This window comes from Lytechinus pictus, chromosome 13, assembly GCF_037042905.1.
Source record: "Lytechinus pictus isolate F3 Inbred chromosome 13, Lp3.0, whole genome shotgun sequence".
NCBI lineage: Eukaryota > Metazoa > Echinodermata > Echinoidea > Temnopleuroida > Toxopneustidae > Lytechinus > Lytechinus pictus.
In genome coordinates this window covers 19,527,220-19,547,050 of record NC_087257.1, presented here as the reverse complement: position 1 = coordinate 19,547,050, position 19,831 = coordinate 19,527,220, and the positions used below count along the sequence as shown (strand labels likewise).

The window sequence follows — 19,831 nt, the reverse complement described above, 5'->3', positions numbered from 1 at the left end:
AATACCTTAGAATTTGCCAATTTTTTTTGCCAATTTGGCAAAAGAGATGGGCTCATGGTTTAATTAAAGGCTATGATTCCTATACATGCTGTATGATCTGGGATAGTGGATGTCATTATCATTTTTATTAACATGTTAATACTTTGAAAATCAAGAAAAACTAATATGAAGCAACTATCTACATCTATTAAAAAAAATCAAATAACTCAAATTATTCTTACAATAAAAATTGCATACAGTGTATATAAAATTAAGTTTTGTTTATTCAAAATTGCACAAAACATGTCACATTAATGTATACTAGTATCAAAATATATATTTTAATACTGTGATAAATTTGAAGTACAAAATTACTGATATAAATTTATTCATAATCTATAAAAACAAGACAGTAACATTTTTTCATTGTATGAAATTGTGTTTCCCTCAAAGCTAATCCTTGCATTCAGTACAGACGAAACAATAGGGAATGAGCAAAAGCCACTGTATAAGACGCTTAGTGCATTCACAAAAAGTTTCAATGGCACTATGTTTCTTTCTTGGCAGTTTTCTCGCATTTCCATTATAATGCAAGGAGGAAATTATGAATTCAGATCTAGTTCATATTCACTTGTACCTCTGACACCATGTGAGAATCTACTAATTACTGACAACAGGTACAAATGACATTTTTTACAAATTTTTCTAAAAGGCCTGGGCCCTGTTGCATAAAAGCTACCATTATGGTAACTTTGCAATCCTTGATTTTGATTGGCTGGTAGTTACCATTGGATGACAAAGTTACTGTAATAGTAGCTCTTATGCAGCGAGCTCCTGGATGAAACTTTCCCTAATGTCTTAGCTGAGTGATTTCTTTGTGGCACTGGGCATTGTTAATTCAATAGCCTGTTCTGAAGGCCATGCTAACAAATGCAAGACTAAAAAGTACCATTTCTTGAAAAATGGAAACCGTACATGATGTCTAATGCTGCACTCACATTTTCCCTACGGCAAGTCAAAAATAGCGGTTTTATTCATTTTCTAAATTAAACAATGCAACTATATGTAGCTGATACAAAAAATGTTAAAAACGGCCGTTTTGGATTCGCCGTATGGCCACCGTAGGAGAAATGTTACTGTGCCATAAAAGATCAATTCATTCACCAATCATTATAGTTTGGAAGAACTCTTGGTGTCAGATGCCAAAATGCTAAAATATTCAATCAATCCTCCCCTCTTTCGTTAATGATCATTACTACATGACAATACACATGTATATTGGACTGCTGTGCAAACCCTTCACTTGAGTTAGGGGTCTGAATGCACAGCCTACAATGACTGTGTATAGAAAGCCCCATCGCTAGTCTTGTGTGAAGACCCACATGCTGATCAAGGTTTCAATAAGGATCTGTGCCTGCATACATTTACATGTAAATCACAACAAGACACTATATAAAAACTTACCTATATTATTATGAACTAAAATGAATCATCAACACAAAACATCATGATCTTTGGTCTCAAATTTGCGTGTTTCTAATCATTGAGGTAGTAATGTAGAATTTGGTCAAAAATATTAACTGCAATAACAAGAATGACAGGGATCGTTGTGTTTACGCTCTACATAGATTATCGGTAACAGACGTGGATCGTGCCAGCTTTGAGAGGCGGGCTATCGTGCGAAAACAATATGGTCCCTAAAATGGTAGTGTCAGATTCAGCTGGATCTGCGCCTGATCGATAACATGGAGCACACCAGGAGTGTCATAAGAAACCACAATTATTGTTATTAATAATTATCAAAATGATATAAATTCATTGGTCTAGAGTAAGCTTTTTTTCTGAAGAAAGTACACTTTGTACCTTGTGCATATAATTCTTACTAACGCCCCCATGATGTATATTATTTGTATACCGTTTCATTTTTGCTACACCCCATTGTTCCTGTCATTACCAAAACAGTTAAAGTAACAAAAATAGGATTTTCTAATCATTGCCTTAATTACGAAGGTATTTCAGGAGTAGATTTGACATGAGATATTTACTGGCATACTACAGTTTGCTGGCGTGTGGATGATCTTCTGATACCCTGTCTATGAGTAGCTGGCTAGGCTTCCAGTATGGACTATTGGCTGTATGGGGAAAATATGGCAAAGAGATACTCTTCTTGAGATGTGTCACATAAATGATATAAAAGGTGTATATACCCTATTTGGATGATGTTACAGGTACCGGTATGTTTTTTAATCAAATTTAATGAAGGAATGGTTGAATTAAGGGTTTGTTAGTCACCGAAAGATCAAATCTATAAAATATTAAGTTATACATAATTAAACAAGTGGAACGCCTCTGGCAGTCTCGCCTGCATTACGCGATTTAATATAGCAGCAGTGCTAACTTTGAAAACTACTGTAAGATAATCATTCACAAAAACACCATTCATATAATGACATAATACCACGTTCATTGACCATAGATGACATTTGAACGGTGACTTAAGACTTTTCAACTACCCCCATGTCCACATTTCATTCACTCTATCCATAAAATTTCAGAGTTATGATGGCAATTCAACAATTACCCCAACATGGCCTAAGTTTATTGACCTTAACTGACCTTTGATCTTGGTTTTGTGACCTGAAACTCACAGGGGATGTTCAGTGATACTTGATTACTCTTATATCCCAAGTTTTATGAAATAGATCCAATAACTTCAGAGTTAGAATGGTAATTCAACAAATAACCCTAACACGGCCAAAGTTCATTGACCTTAAATGACCTTTGACCATGGTCATGTGACCTGAAACTCGTACAGGATGTTCAGTGATACTCGATTACTCTTATGTCCAAGTTTGATGAACTAGATCCATAAACCTTCAGAGTTAGGATGGTAATTCAACAAAGACCCCCAACACGGCCAAAGTTCATTGACCTTAAATGACCATTGACCATGGTCATGTGACCTGAAACTCGCACAGGATATTCAGTGGTACTTGATTAACCTAATGTCCAAGTTTCATGAACTAGATCCATAAATTTTCAAAGTTATGAAGGTAATTCAACAAATACCCCCAACTTTGCCAAAGTTCATTGACCCTAAATGACCATTGACCTTGGTCATGTGACCTGAAACTCAGGAAGGATGTTCACTAATACTTGATTAACCTTATGTCCAAGTTTCATGAACTAGGTCCATATACTTTCTAAGTTATGATGTCATTTCAAAAACTTAACCTTAGGTTAAGATTTGATGCCGCCTCCGTCGGAAAAGCGGCGCCTATAGTCTCGCTCTGCTATGCAGGCGAGACAATAAAAAACAGCATTTCCTTGCCTCTACGAACCTACAGTAAATATCATTTAATTACTGGTACCACAAAGATTAAATCAATTCTAATAAGGGTTCAATTCAATTTAATCAAATTTGGTATATAAAATTTACAAATCAAGATTTAAGGCATAAATGCAAAATTGCACATGATTTTACATTTAAATAAACAATATGTCATACTCAGTATAGTAAAATTTTTTACATACATATGCATAGATGCACATCACTAATAAAATCACAATCAAGGGTACTTACGATGTTGAAAGTGATAATAAAGTATTCTCTCCAAGAGTTTAGGAAGGCCAACAATGTTCTTAGCATAATACATAGGTCCACCTGTGTGCCTTGGCCAGCCATAGCCGTACAACCTGTAAATATTTGATGGACATTGGAACGAAAGAACATTTTTTTGAAAATCAAGGTTTAATAACTATAATAATAATAACGGTATATTCACCCAGGGTAGCCACTTCCGTTCCGATAACTGTTCTCCCAGCAGGCCCTGCTATTATTATTACCCCGGCTATAAAGCTAGGCTACCTATTCAGGTGCACACAGCTTTTTGAGGAATTACTTCTTGCCGGTACCCATTTACCTCACCTGGTTTTTTTTTTTGGGGGGGGGGGTGAAAATATGACACATTAATATTAACTATTACAGCAGTCAGTTCCCATTTTGTTGTAAGCTCAATCAAAAAGCAACTTTTCCCCTTGTACCCAAATCAACTGGAGTTTATAGTCTATGCTAAATATACCAGAGGGGCAGGGGCAAGATTCCATCCCCCCCAGATTAGACAGAAATGTGTATTTTTGATACTTAAATAAACCACCCCAAAAAGTCTAGATTTTGTCTGAATGCCAGTGGCCAGGTGCAGGCAAGATGATTTCCATCACTAAAAAGTTCCTGATGATGCCCTTATTTGTCCTATGTTTTAATGGAATGTTTTCAAGATATATGTATGCTCTTACCAAATCATATCAATATCCTCATCAGAAGATGCTATCTGCTCTTCAAGACACTTGAAACCTTCATTGATAAGACCATACAGGCACCGCTCAAGAATTTCCTGTTGAAACAAAAATATTACATGTTAAATATGCCATTGGAGCCAACATGTTCTAGGTAAATTTAAGAAAGTCAACCCTACATGTGGCATTTCACTGCATCTATCTCAATTAATCTCCTAACCAGGCATTGGTTTGTTCACACTGTCAATTTAATGCTCTGTTCATTCTTTTGGTTTACTCTGATGAGTACAAGACACAAGTTTCAGTACGCCTTTATTCATAAGAAAATCTTCATAAATAATAATGAGATAAAGTGAGCATATAATTTCAGAAGACTCAAGACAACATATTTATTCACATGGCTTTTTTTCTACTCAAACATACTGACACCAAAGAAAATTGAATGAAACGATTCGAATAGCTTAAAAACAGACTTTGAGCGGACCTTCTTGCCAGCAGGAAAATTCAAAAGCTATTAGCTATCAAAAGAAAAGATCATCGGACATTGTGTGCAAACAACATCCATAATTTAAAACAGATTGGTTTTGTTTCCAAATACGTGTACTGACTCAGATTATTTACTAATTAAGAATACCGTCCATGGCTGTAAGTAACATGTACATTATGAGATTTCGGCTGTTTACAGTGCGTCCCAGAAAAAAGAAAACCGGGATTCCCATTTCATTGCATTTCAAGGGCAAATGAATTATGATACCAGTATTTCAGTTACATAATAATATAATTAATTTATTCTTCTTTAGTTTGATACCTAATAGACGAACACTTCATTAATGAGCAAGACGAGTTTGAAATTTTAATGTCAAAACCAGGTTGCACAGAAAAAATGATCATGATTGATTTGTGATAAGACGACCTTGCCGTTTCGACAATTAGCTCATTAGCATTTCTTTTGTATTCTTTGTTAAGATTCTCTCTGTGATCCCTGAAATGAGAGTGGATTCACATTCACACGCGAGTTTCTGCGCAATTCATCCCTGATATGCCTCAATATTTGTTTGTAATCTGCCATGCATGAACAATTTGCTAAGCCGTTTGTTTCAAACTAGAGATGAGATTCCACTCTTGCTATGAGTATCAAATTCATTGTAAAAACATATTTAATGATTGTGAAAGCTATCTCTGAAAAACGGGTTTCCTTTTTGTGGGACGCACTGTATATCCCACCTGGAAGTATCAACCAATCATGTTTAACTTATTGCCTACCAGAACCAGGCATTCCCTACATAAAACCTAATAGAAAATGAATAAATCTCAGGTCTATGGGTTAACGTCTACCTGTGCTGGGATATGTCGTCTAGTGATCCCTGCCTTCTGAGACACATCCATTATCATCTGAGTAACCTCGGGATCAGCCTCTGGTTTACGACCACCTGGCTTGCCATAGTTGTAGAAACCCTTGCCTAGATGGGGGGAATAAAAGTCATGACAGATTATTCATAAGACAAATTACATTCTCCCTCTAGAGTGACAAAATTGCATATTTCAAATTTTGGGTGAGGTCAATTTTGATTGGATGACTTTATAAGTCATTGAAAATTATCCCACCTAAATCACAGCCTGAGGTAAATAATAAATCTAACAAAAATGAAAGTGACCACTAGTTATTGATATTTATTAGTCTTTCTTTTTTAGTCAGGGAAACCCTGTCAGTAACTGGTATACTGTTTTGTCATTGCTGGTGGGTGTTTCATAAAGCTGTACGTAAGTTAAGAGCGACTTTAAGAACGACTGGTGATCCTTTCTTGTGGTAAATGGTATATTCATTGGCGATGGTTAAGCACGTAAGAAAGGATCACCAGTTGTTCCTAAAGTCGCTCTTAACTTACAAAAAGCTTTATGAAACGGCCCCCTGTCCATACAACATAAATACAAATATTACAAGCATACAGAAAAAAAATGATACGAGTCATGATTATATGTGCCACTATTCCTATGAAAATCTTGTAGAGAAACATTTCATGAAGTGAGGGTGATGTTTGTTTGAAATCGTTTGAATCTGATATTCTTGGATCTGATGGGCTGAGAGCAAATAGGTTGCTGAAATTATTAGAAAGTGCTCTAAACATAGTCTGAGTCAAGTTTACCCATACCTTTCTCCAAGAAACCCACTCAGGCATCTTTCACTTCCAACTTTCCAATTTTTTTCACTTGTTTGATAGAGGATTAGGGCAGTGTTTCATGAAGATACTAAGTTACCCATGACTGTAGGGAGTTTCATGAAGCTGTTCATAAGTTAAGAATGAACATATTAGATTACACTATTCACCACAAGAAAGGATCACCAGTCATTCTAAAAATCGCCCTTAACTTTTGAACAGCTTTATGAAACACTCACATCAGGAAGATGTTCTCCAGTTGATAAGTCAGTGACAGAGAGATATATCATAAAGCACAAAAACTGGTCACCAACCGTGCATGAAATCTTTTGTAACTAACAGCTTTATTAAACATCTCACAAGTGATCTGCAGTATAATCCTGTATGTCGCAATTAGCAAAGCCATGGACACAAATTTTGTTAAGTACATGGATGCTCTCCTCGTGGAAAAATTGTACAGGTACAAAATATTTAGTATGCTTACCTGTCTTTTGTCCTAGTCTACCACTCTCGACCAACCAATCAGATAGAGGGCTGTAGCGCTCTCCTTTCCTGAGGAAATCGTCTTGTCCTTCTCGCTGAATGAAACCGAATTCCTTACGACTCTTATAACCAATATCAAGACCTATGAACAAAGCAGATTTAAAAGCAGTTAACAGAAAGAAAGTGTAGGAAGAAGAGGAAGAATGAAACAAGTAAAAGGGAAAATGAGAAAGAAGGGTAAGGCAGCAACAATGATGCTGATCAATAATGATGGGTGTATCGTGGTCCAGTGGTTCTGACTCTTGCCTTTCAAACAGAGAGTCATGGGTTCGAATCCTAGCCATGGTGTGTTTTCCTTCAGCAAGAAATTTATCCACACTGTGCTGCACTCCACCAGGTGAGGTAAATGGGTACCCGCGGTTGGAAGAAATTCCTTGAATGCTCGAGCGCCCAATCAAGGTAGCTGTGCTAAAGCCAGGGTAATAATAACATTGCCATGTTAAACAGTTTTCGGAACTGAAGTGGCTACCCTGGGTAAAATATGACATTATTATTATCAATGATACTAATATCAAGGTGATTACAATAAAATGATAATGATGATGATGATAATGATAATAAACCATGATGACAATAGTCAAGACTGAAGATGATTATGATAAAGAGAAAATATGAGGAAGAGGAAGAGGATGAGGAGGAAATACAAGAAAACAATCATGGTAATTGTGGTGGTGATGATGAAGAGGAGACAGATGGTGATGGTGAAAGTGATGATGGTGACAATAATGATGATGGTAATGTTGATAACTAGGGTGTTGAAGATGATGATGATAATGATGATGATGATGATGATAATAATGATTATAATGATAATGATACTAAGGAGGAGGAGGATGATGATGAGGAGGAGAATGACAACTTTTTTAGTGTCTAGTCTCACCTGCTAAGTCACCCATCCGACATAGACCCATAGCCAGACCAAAGTCCTCCAACGTCTGATCAACCTCGTGAGGTAGGGCGCCCTCTTCCAGCAAGAAGATTGCTTCTTTGGAGTATGGCGCTAGCATCCTGTTTCCAACAAATCCAGGGCAGTTACCAACCAAGACTGATACCTAAAAGAGAAATGGATAGAAGAAAAAAAAAGTGATTAATCAAGTTAGTTTCAAAAAGACACTCTTCAATACTTTCAGTACTGAAGTCATTTATAAAACGCATTTCATTAACTAAATAATTAGCGATATTTAGATACCAGTGACAACATGGAACGCCCCCAAAGTGGTAATTCTGAATGTCTTTAAAATAAAACAAAAACTGTAGTCAACTATTAGTCAAAGTGGAAGTCTCACTCTCCCTTTTTTCAATACTCTGTTTTCAAATTCTCCAAGAAATGCAGCATTACAATGAATATGATGATACGTCCCCATAAATTTCTGATTTCAACCTCAACACATGCCCCAAGTATGGAATGAAAATTGATGGCATCCATAAGAAAAGGATTAGCAATAATAAAAGTTGCATTACACAGCGCTTTTAATAATACTTTGTGCTTCTAAGCACTTTACCCTTTATTAATTATTACCCCGGTTATCGGGATTCTGGCATAGCCTCACACAATATATGCCCTTTCTCCTATCACTTGGGAGCAATCTAACAAGAGTTCCAAGACTTAAATGCGAGGCATACAATCACAAATCTCTCACCTTCTTCATGCGTTTTCCAAGATCCATGGCCGTTGCCATGGTTTCTGGTGAAGTGTCTTTGCCTCTGATGTTCTCAAGTAGTTTCATGATGTGAGCAGGAGAGAAGAAATGCATCCCCATCACCTTATCTGGGCGAGTCGTTGCTGAAGCCATCTGAAATAGGAATGGAAAATTGAGTGATGATAAATTATACACTGTATGATACAAATCCAAGCCGATGAATATGCCTGCCTAGCATGGATGAGTGCCCCTCAAACAATCTTGAGCCAACTTAGCTCTATCCTGCAGAAATTCCTAGGAATCATAGAATTAGACAAAGTTACTGCTTTTGTACTATTACTATTGTTATTCACTGATGTACAGATGCCCTCCCGCAAAATAAAAGTTCCACTACCAAGAAAAAAAAAAGAGAAAAGGAAAGAAAAGAAAAGAAAAGAGAAGAAAAAAGTGAAATATAAAATCATGTAATACTATTTGTAGAATATCATGTCAAAATCTATCACAATTTTTTTTTCTTTCAACAGGTCAAAACTTGTTATTTTTAAGAATTCTTCCAACATATATTATTTTCTGCACCCTCAAGTTGTTTTGTTCATTACACTACTGTTGCTAATACTACTGCTGCTGCTGCTGCTGCTGCTGCTACTACTACTACTACTACTACTACTACTACTACTACTACTACTACTACTACATACTACATATACCACTATTACTACTACTATTACTACTACTACTTCTACTGCTAATACTACTAACACTACTACAACAACAACTACTTCTACTGATACTACTACAATTTCATGGAAAGCACATCTTAACATATATATATACCTCATCTATATCCAGTGTTGATGTGTTACTTGCAAGGACAGCACTGGGCTTGCAGACACCATCAAGTTTCTTGAAGATCTCCTTCTTCAAAGCCATGTTCTCAAAGACGGCCTCAACGACCACATCAACATCCTTCAGGTCGTCGTAACTCAGGGTCGGCCGTACCAATGAGAAGATCTGCTTGGCTTTGTCCTCGCTCATACGACCTTGCTTGACCCCATGGGCTAGATAGCCTTGTACCATCTTGAGTCCTTTCTCAAGGTACTATGTTCATTGATGATAAAAACAAAAATATTGTAACAGTGGAAGGACACAATATTAAATCATTATACAAGGTATCAAAGAAAAGATATTTGTGTAAAGTTTATTTCATCACTTTACCATGTTCATGCATAATCAAAACAATAATAATGTAACAATAGAGGGATATAAATATTAATGCACTAGACGTGTAATCAACAGGAGATATGCACGTAAAGCTTATTTAATAATTTCATTTAATTTCATTGTGTGGGCACATCTTGGTTTAGGCACCTTGCCAAACGTCATAGCAGTGTCTTTCCTCCAGGCGTCCTGTAAGCGGCCTTTGATTATAAATCATCACATTCATAGAATCCTTACAGCGCGATTTCCGCTAAAAGACACGGCCAGAATTTTGACAAGTTGCGTTAGTGGTTATGACCCATTTTGAATTCAGAGTGTTGTTTGATCAAATCTCTGTCATGTGCGTTTTCCGTCAGCAATAAACTTATCCATACTGTGCTGCTCTTGACCCAGGTGAGATTGATGAATAGGTACCTGGCAAAATCAATTCCTTGAATGCACAGAGCTACAGAATTAAGCGGCACCCCAATCTAAAGCCAGGGTAATAGCAAGTGCACATTATACCCTCTGGGAAAAAAAAACGCTATACGAATCCAGCTATTATTATCATTATCATCACAATATATATTCAAATTCTGAAGAGGACCAAGACACAACTAAAGAAAAGGAGATGTAAGTGATTTGAGGAGGTTACAACAATAACAAGCAAAGCAGGCTTTTGAAAAGCAACACTGCAAATTTTTGGAGCCCCATATGTTTGTTGTACTACATAAGTGAACTACATTTCATGATTAATAAATTTCAGTCCTTACCTCCTGGTTTTGTTCTGTAAGATAGGTTGGTATACCAGCCAATACCATTGACATTGTGATGCCAACACCCATAGTCCCAGCACCAATCACAGCTGCCGATTTGACCTCTTGACCTTTGGCAGTCTTGTAGCTGGTAGATCCATCAGGGACGCTCCACTGATAAAAATAAGATGATGATATACAACCACAATGGTTATAAAAATAGAAAATTGATAACAATTATTATAATTATAGTAAATATTATATCCCTTACTGAAAATCTGTTGCTATTTGATTGGTCGAGAGCCCTTCACATGAATAATCATAATTTCACCAGAAAATGTAATTCATCGAAGATCAAAATAGTTTGTGACGTCAGAATAGAATAGTTTTTTTCTTTTTACTATTATGCGTCAAAGTGAAAACCACGCAATCACTCGGGCACAGCGCACAATGGACTGCCTCCACCGGGCAAGTCTAGTGATGCAACGGCGCAGATGCTTTCTCAGGGTACCGCTGAGCACAGCGCAATCAACACAGGCAAAAATGCAATGCGAGCTGAATCACAAACTCTCCAATAAATAACTGTCAATGTGAAATCATGTCTTGCTTGATTACAATGAATCTGTATGCTGAAAATGATTCGGGCTGTCTGATTTTAGTACAGAAGGGTTAGTTCACAACCTTCACAACCGGTATTAAGTGGAATTATCAGAAGATCGATCTCACTAGTACAGCCGCCGCGCAACACCAAACCACCCTGAGCAATGCTTGGGAGCCGACGGTAGCTGTGCGCAGTCTACTCAGGAACCGGCTCGCTTAGAATGATAAGCCAAGGTTGTTTAAACTAGAGCTAAGACGACCTAGATTTTGTCCAGATCATGGAGATGGGCCAATCAGGACTACATTACCAATATTTTTCGTTCAAACTTTCAAACATGGAAGGGATATATATAACAAATATACCTGGCATTTCTTGCGAAAGTGTAGTGGAAATATTTTATCTTCGGTTGGCCCGGCAATGTTACTATTTTCCCTCGGGCCTCGCGCCCCTCGGGAATATAGTAATTGCCGAATGAACTTCGGATAAAAATATTTCCACTATTCTTTCTCAAACCCGGTATATTTGTATACTAGGTAAGTACTTAGTAGATATACACTGTAGAACTGGTATGTATTGACAGAATCTACTAAAATGCATTACTTGTATGTGGACAGAAGGTTATTATTTTACCTACAAATTTAAAAAAAATATAAACCAAACAATTATGATAACAGAACAATATTGACAATGTAATGAAAGGTACCTTAGAGATGGCCCTTTCCCCAAAGAAGGCATACTGCAGTGCCGGAGTTTGTTCCGATACGGCCAGAAAGGTCTGAATATTTTTCTCCCTGGACGTGTGAATGAAAATAAAAACAAATAAATAAATGGAGAATGAATGATGATGAACACATTGATTACCTTGGATACTGCCCTCTCAGAAAAGAAAGCATATTGAAGAGCTCTAGACTGATCACCCAATCCAAGAAACTTTGAAATGTGTCTCTCCCTGAAAATAAGATGGTAATGAATAACATTTATGGGGTGCTTTATAGAGATGTTTCAAAGCACACAGGCAGGCCAGGTAATAAAAACAATGAATCCATTAATGACCCCAAAACACCCTAGATTTGAATCAATGATATAACAAATTTCAAGGCATCATTCTTTCAACAGCGTCCTACAGTTACATGTATGTTTGTGTGCATCCTCACAGTGAATCAACATCATAATAAAAGCTTTTATCATGGATCAGCTGTGCAGATCATGATCAACTGATATTTCTGTGGCCTGCAATATTAACTTCAAATCTGGGCCCCGCTACGATTGATCCAATCAATCGTAACTCTATGGAAATCAATCAGAGCCATAATTCTTTTGCAATTTGCAAAATGTCCTTTGTAAACAAAGGAGAACATACCAAATGGTCAAAAAATCAATGAATTCATGGATTTACATTCATATCTAGAAAATCTTTGAACAAACATGCACTTTATATGTTGACTTTGCTGGCTTTCCATATTCTTTGTAAGATGGGGCCCTTATGTGTACAATATGTAGCTGTATGCATGCCCCTCTTTAGTTTTTCTACATTTTTACCTTATACCTTTCTCTGCAATTCTAGAGAGAAGATGAATAAGACATGAATTTTGAATTCATTGGAGAGTGAGAACAAATAAAATGAATTACCCACATAAATTCTTTGGTCATACTGCTGTCTGATGAAAAAAGGAAGTAACTGATTTTTTTTGTTATTTTTTCAAAATTGACCCTTTTCTTGATTTTGTACATTTTCTTTCTGCTCTTCATGATGCTAAAAGAATTGGAATCACATAGCCCCCAATTTCTGAAATATAGATGTTTCAAAACCAAGTAAATTTATAAATTTCTACATAAAACAATGACACATTTTCCCCATTTACTAAAAAAGCTCATACCACAGAGTGGTCATGGGAAGGCAGTTTAGTTCAATTACTAATTAAAGTGTACTTCTCATTCACTGAAAGGGAAAAATCAATTAATAAACACCAATAAGAAAAAAGAATGATGTTGTCACAACTGCACCTGTACATGAATTCAAATAAATTCATCAAAAAGGCTTTAAGATTGTAATGTTTTTAAATCAAATTCTCTTACATCTGAAGGCCTTCTTCAAAGGAGCTTGCCTTGGTTGCGGCTTCAATGGCCTTCACACAGAACAGAGGAGAGTACATACCCCTGGCCTTGGCAGCAACCTTCTCATATGCAACTGAAAAAAAACCCCACAAAATAAGAAGTAAAATAAAAATATCAGTGGTGGATACTTGAATGGTATCCTTTGAAAAAAAAAACCCAACAAACTATTCAACCACATGGAGCAAAGTTGTTGGTGTTTCAACTACATGTCCATGCATTATCGGTAATCATGGAAGGAATCTGGGCTGGCCTCTAGGCCACATTTTGCCAGCCTTGGCCATCGGCCGATTCACGTGTATGAAGTCTATATAGGAGTATGTTTTTTCTACACCCGCTTTGTCTACTTTATTTCTGGTCTCAGGCTACATAGACAAAGTGGAAATTGGACCAACTTGACATTAGACTAAGCTGGAAACAGACCAATAGAGTACTTACAATGTACGAAAAACAGCATTTAGACCAAATTGATAGATCAAATGGAATTAGCCCAGAAGAAGAAGAAGACAAACTTCTTTAATATATACCAAGTGAATATAGAACATTCTAAATACCTTTGAAGACCATGGGCGTGGTCTCATCCACCTTGACGGGCATCTGACTGACACGCCTTGGTCCTACCGGGTCATTGGCTACACTCTCAGCAAAGGCCACACCCTCATTCATGTAATCGTCTTCCAGAACCTGCAAAGATGAATAAAATGTAAATCTGATATGCCACAGAAATTATTGCTCTTTGGAAATGCATACCAGAGTGCATAAAGAACTATTACATAATAATTTAAATGCCACTGAGCAATTAAGTTCTTGTACTTCAAAATTTAGCATAGCTTTTATAGAGAAAATACAAGAGTTTAGAGTTTATGACATAGGTAGCAACCTTCTCATGCCTAAAGAAGTTGTACAATAAAAAATTTTCTGCTGCCCTCAATTTTTTTTTTCAATTTTGAGATATTAGGTTCTAACAGCCCAGCAACATGTAGTGTTTTGCTCACCAGACATAGTGAATGATTTTGTGTGGGAAGCCTCTTTGGAAAAAAAAATATATACATCATAACCTATCTTTTATGAACTATACTACCAGAAGAGACCCCATAGAGACACAATTACTCTTTCTAATGAGGAAGTTTCCTAATTTCTGATTTTTAAGCCAGAATAAAAAAATGATATCTTATTAAGAGGACCTTGATTATCAACTCCTGGTAGATTTTGAACTGGGTGGCTCCAACTGGTCTTTTATAAAAAATTGAAAGTAGACCAAAATGGGATTTACTATTGTGTTGGTGTACAACCTAGAAATTCATCCACCTGTTATACATGACCTTTTACCAAAAATATTTCCTGTTTCTAGGCTCTTTCAATTGGAACCAACTGCCTGACCATATGAGGTTTTCAAAATCTGTTCACTCTTTCAAATACCAACTTAAACACATATAGACAAATCACATTGTTCATCTTAATCAGTATAAAAGCTTGCTATAACACTTATCAATCACTATTCCATTGTCCGTGCTTTTCCTAAAATACACTTAATCTCGATTCCTTTTCTTTTGTTTTTCTGTTATTCCCTCACACTTCATTCCATATATTTAAACATTAAAATGTGTCGTGTCGATATATATTAGTGATAAAATTACCAAATGATGCGATATGTCTTCTGCTTGGTTTTTTATTCCAAAATTAAATTTACTACTACTGTGTAATACATTGCCTTATGTTTTAACAATCATTCATCTTTTTAATGTTTTTTTTACAGAGCCCTGAGGAAGACCAGCTTTTAATGTTTGTATTTTGCATATTTATATCATGTATCTTGCCATTTGTATCTCCTAACATATTCTCATATTTTTACTTGTTATTTTTTTCTTTATCACATAATGTCCTGTTACTATGTTTTTCATACATGTATATTGTATGTTTTTTATGCTGATCATGCCACCCTGTTTAAAAATTTGAGAATGAATAAATAAATAAATAAAACGTAGTCTACTACTCAATGGAGTTGAATAGTACCTTGTCAACGATGCCCATTTTATGAGCCTCCTTGGCCGATATATGCCGACCGCTGGTGATCATATCAATGGCATTAGGGATAGACATGACCCTCGGTACCTTCTGAGTCCCCGTAGCGCCTGGTACCAGACCAATGTGGACTTCTGGAAGACCAATCCTAGGAACAAAGCATAGAGATTGCTCAGTTGTAGCACTTTCCTTGGTCTGCCCAGCTCTTGTGGAAAACATATTAATCATGGGATGAGTTGAATAAGGAACAAACGTATACGTTGCGTCCATGGATTTGCCCTACATGTCTGTATGCCCTATATACACAATGCCCTCCACTCAACTCTCAATCGTTGGCCTGCAAAAAATAAGAGGAATCAAAAGCAGAAGATTCCTGCAGAAGCTCAATGTGGCTAAAATTTTTCATTGTTACCTTATACATTGAGGCATTCCAGAACAATGCCATGTTTCTGAATAATAAAAAACTAAGTCGCATTTTTTGACATGATTACAAAAAAGAGCCCCCCCCAAAAAAAAATAGAGTCAGGAGTCATTTGAAGACAGATCTTATACTTACTTCCCTGCTTTATGCAAGAGTCTGTAATGGCATCCTAGAGCGAGCTCGACTCCACCTCCTAACGATGTCCCGTGCATCACGGCTACCACAGGTTTGCTGCATGCTTCAACTGCTTTGGTTACCTCGATCAAGTTTGGTTCTGTAAAAGAATAGTAATAACAATATGCATTATGATGCACATCTTGGAATATGCACCAATACAATTCAATGCTAAAAACGGCCTTCAAGAAGAGTAGGAACACAAATTATTTTGGTCCCAGCTCTTTGTTGAAACTTAGATCATAATTTGATTTTTGGTTTCTATTTGTTTTAAGTTATCATATAAGAAAGTGTCCAACGCTGAAAGCCAGGCATTAAAAGTGTTTTTAAACACCATAAAATTGCAGACCATACAAAACAAGAAAGTTAAGAGAATTTGTTTCAACATAACAGCATGAGAAAACAATTGAAATATTTGGACCGAACACCTGTTTGTAGTCTGTACTTCTGTGTAAAGTACATGTCTTGGAGTCAGAATCCTACTATCCATCGCAGCATGCTTTGTTTATGAAGAAATGTGAAGATTAGTGATGAAAAGATGCGTGCAGAGCTCCTTCAACAAATAATGCCACTCTGACACTTGTTAACGTGCCTTAACAGAACCAAGTCAACCTCTTTTTAATCTTAGCAAACCCCAAAACTTACAGCATGGCCAAAATGAACTATTGGGCTTACAAAAGAAACTCTTCCCTACCAATCTGAGAAATATACTCCACAATTCATTGTAAACAGGCAGAAGTAACGTTTAATCTTCATATCTTTATCATTTACCTTTGAACACCAGATCTGGATTGGCAAACTCAGTGATATCAGCGCCAGCAGAGAATGATCTGCCCGAACCACACAGGACGATGCTCTTCACTGATGCATCTTGCTCTGCTTCCTACATGTAGTACAGGGGGATTGGAAGGAGAAAAATAAAGTTAGTTTAATGGATGTTAACTCAGTAAACCGCATAGATTTTATTAGCCATGGGCCCTGTTGCTCAAAAGGATGCATTCAATCCAACCGTAAAATAACATGCAAGTTCTACATGTGCTTCTGAATGGTTGAAAATCATGTTGTAATTGATTTTTTTGGGGTAGAAATTGTGTTTGATTGCAATTCATTCTGCATTAACATTGATTAGATACAGGTGCGATAATTCTATCTATTATAGGCATATTTCATAGGAAAAAAAATAAAATCATTGGTCAAATTTAATGGTTATTAGAGATGCTAAGCTAGATTCTAACTCTGTTAAAAGACAACCAACCTGTGGCTTCTTGGTGTATAAAGGTTTGCTAGCATTTACAATTCCGTCCACCCAGACCTTTGCTACACTACACAGAGTCTACACAAAATTAGCTTGAATATGAAAGTCAATACAGTATTGTATGGATACCCTTTCACATACATAATTTGTATTGATTCTTGGTGCACTTGTTTGCACAGTTTTTAAAGTAGGGCACTTGACAAGCAATACAATAAACACACATTATTCCTGTAAGAGTATTTGAAAAGATTTCAAAATCAAATAGACTTTCAAAGTGTCTCTAACCTACAAGTAGTTAGCGCTGGAACCATACTGTAGCCTTAATTGTATCTGAAACTTTAAAAGATAATAGGCCTACTCAACCTAAAATCTACATGTAAGTGTGGGATAATACATTAGCCCACCCATTCAGCCAGCTCAAAAGCATGTGGGCAATTCCATAGGTTGGTGGACATGAGCTCAATGTGTCTTTGTACATATAGCTAATCTGAACCGTAACATGAGTAACCACTTTATCTGCACCCCTAGTAAAAACCATGTGTTCTTTATTTTTTTAATTATATACAAATTTGTCTCCCTAATATACTTCTTTGAAATGGATATAATCAACTTTCATAAAAGCCTTGCATGAGGACACTTTTCACTTATGTCCACTCTTCATTTTATGCATGTCCAAATCATGTAACATGAGTAACCAACACATTTCAAAGATTTGCCAGGAGCATAATGAAATTTCCCAAGTTTTGTTTTTATACAAAGGATAGTCAGACTGCGTACTATGTTGTGATAAAGAGATGTTTAGTTCCTATCAATAATAATGGAGTTACAGCTCCAAGTATGAGTCAAGGTGTCTCCAAATGTAACGTGAGTAACCGTGGAATAGCCCATGTGATAAATAGCCAGAGCTCTAAGATTTTCTTTCTGTATAAAACACCATATTTGTGTTGGTCTTCAAAAAAAAAAAATTATTCTTCCTCTATGTAGGGCCTACTGTGAACATATATGGAGTCATGATATTCAACAAATCACAAGAGACAAGAATTCTACAAGACCGATTTGATTTACCTGCTGAGAATTTCAACAGATCATAGTTTACTCCACTTGGTTCTCCTTGATCTTTGAATTTCTTTATTTGTAGGTAAATTTTACCGAAATTTGATTGAAATAAATGAGTAATTAATTATGCTTTCATACACCTAACATTTGGGGCTTTTGTTATGTAATTAGGCCTACAATACATTTTTTAGGCATTTTACACTTGCAATTCTTGGATGGTCCATACAATTAGCATATTCCACTCAATACTTTATTTGATACATGTATGCCTTTAAACGGGGTATGTGTATGAATAAAAAAAAAATGTTGGGCCTTCTCGAGGGGAAGACTAGATCTCACCTTTATTGATTGAACAATTGAAGCTCTGGTTGGATAGCTGCAAGACAACACGAGATTGGGATAGAAACGGAACATTTTATTATTCTCCAATGAACAAAATCTTCAGTTACACTCATCTAATTTACCAGAAGAAACTTTTTGGAAAAAATGTAATTTTGTTCAAAAATCTTGAGGGACTACTACTGCACCTTGAACAAAATCAATTTGAACATAATCTAGATTAAATTACATCAACAGACATTACTAGATGTAGACCTATATCCATCGTATATGACCATGGCATCTTTTTTAGTCACATATTGAAAAACAGAACGATTCCCTAATTCATGTGTATGCCCGCGGGGGGGGGGGGGGTGCACTTGATAAACTTTAGCATGAGTTTGTAAATTCATACCATCAAATCTTAAACATTTGAAATTCCTGAATATGATGATTGCTAGTTAGGAGTTGTTACACTATATAACCCGGATGACACTTTGTTGAATGTTGTGTTCGGGCTGCCGCAGTATAACTAGTCAGAGTAGAAGTTAATACCTGAGAACATTGAGTGGTGGGTTTTTCAATGTGACAACAGCAACTTGTCCACGCTTCGAGAGAGTCGCCATTGCTTCTGCTGTACGTACACTGCCTGTTGTACACAGATTTGACTTGATGACGAGTTGAACCAAATTCTTAGCACGTAACATATCGCGAGGCAGGCGTCAATGCACCGGGTAGTGGAGGGTGAAAATAGCCGACACAGTACCGTCTAGTCTCTAGATCGGATATATGCTGGTACTAGTTTTCAATGCAAATATCATAAAATTACGATTGGCGATCATTAATCCAGAGATCAGCCGCTGATGTAAATCGACTGTAACAATCCACTGGTCATTAGACACCGTATATATTGGATTGTGAATTGGCAAAGTCCAATTTTCCTGAGCCCGAAATTCGTATTGACACTTCGCTCCTGAATGAACTTTGCACATGCACAAAACCTAGTCTAATTCAAAGTAGAACGCCAAAATAGACTTCAGAAAACAGGATATAAATTTAGTCCTGAACATTCCAATTTCTCATAAAGTACACCAATATTATATCATTTGATTTCATCTAATTTTGTGAATCAACTTTTCATTTTTTCATCAAGAAACATTATGAGACTGCTGTACGTGTATATTGTGTATTTCACGAGGCGCATTGTATACGACTACATCTACAATGTGACAATTGGTAAACAAACACGAACATGAAATTCCCAGGGATCCGTCCATGGCTCGAGGGGCGTGTCCCACAGGCAGGC

At 36.5% G+C, this 19,831-nt stretch overlaps 1 protein-coding gene across 2 annotated transcripts; it reads right to left on the bottom strand.

Moving 5' to 3' along the window:
• Positions 1 to 245: 245 nt before the first annotated feature.
• Positions 246 to 19,528, bottom strand: LOC129274156 (peroxisomal bifunctional enzyme-like). Of its 2 annotated transcripts, none has more exons than XM_064108964.1 (17): positions 19,081 to 19,528; positions 18,547 to 18,583; positions 16,668 to 16,779; positions 15,858 to 15,996; positions 15,293 to 15,449; positions 13,834 to 13,963; positions 13,244 to 13,355; positions 11,871 to 11,958; positions 10,585 to 10,740; positions 9,449 to 9,712; positions 8,615 to 8,767; positions 7,855 to 8,026; positions 6,916 to 7,056; positions 5,611 to 5,735; positions 4,276 to 4,373; positions 3,563 to 3,675; positions 246 to 2,111 (listed from the first exon to the last, which is right to left on the bottom strand). In XM_064108964.1, exons 1-17 carry the CDS (start codon positions 19,230 to 19,232, stop codon positions 2,032 to 2,034), a joined length of 2,229 nt encoding a protein of 742 aa, XP_063965034.1. In that variant the 5' UTR covers positions 19,233 to 19,528; the 3' UTR covers positions 246 to 2,031. The 2 variants fall into 2 exon arrangements, with proteins under 2 accessions (XP_063965034.1, XP_063965033.1); XM_064108963.1 differs by lacking the exon at positions 11,871 to 11,958 and adding an exon at positions 12,029 to 12,116 and having other exon boundaries at positions 19,081 to 19,521.
• Between the last annotated feature and the right edge of the window lie 303 nt (positions 19,529 to 19,831).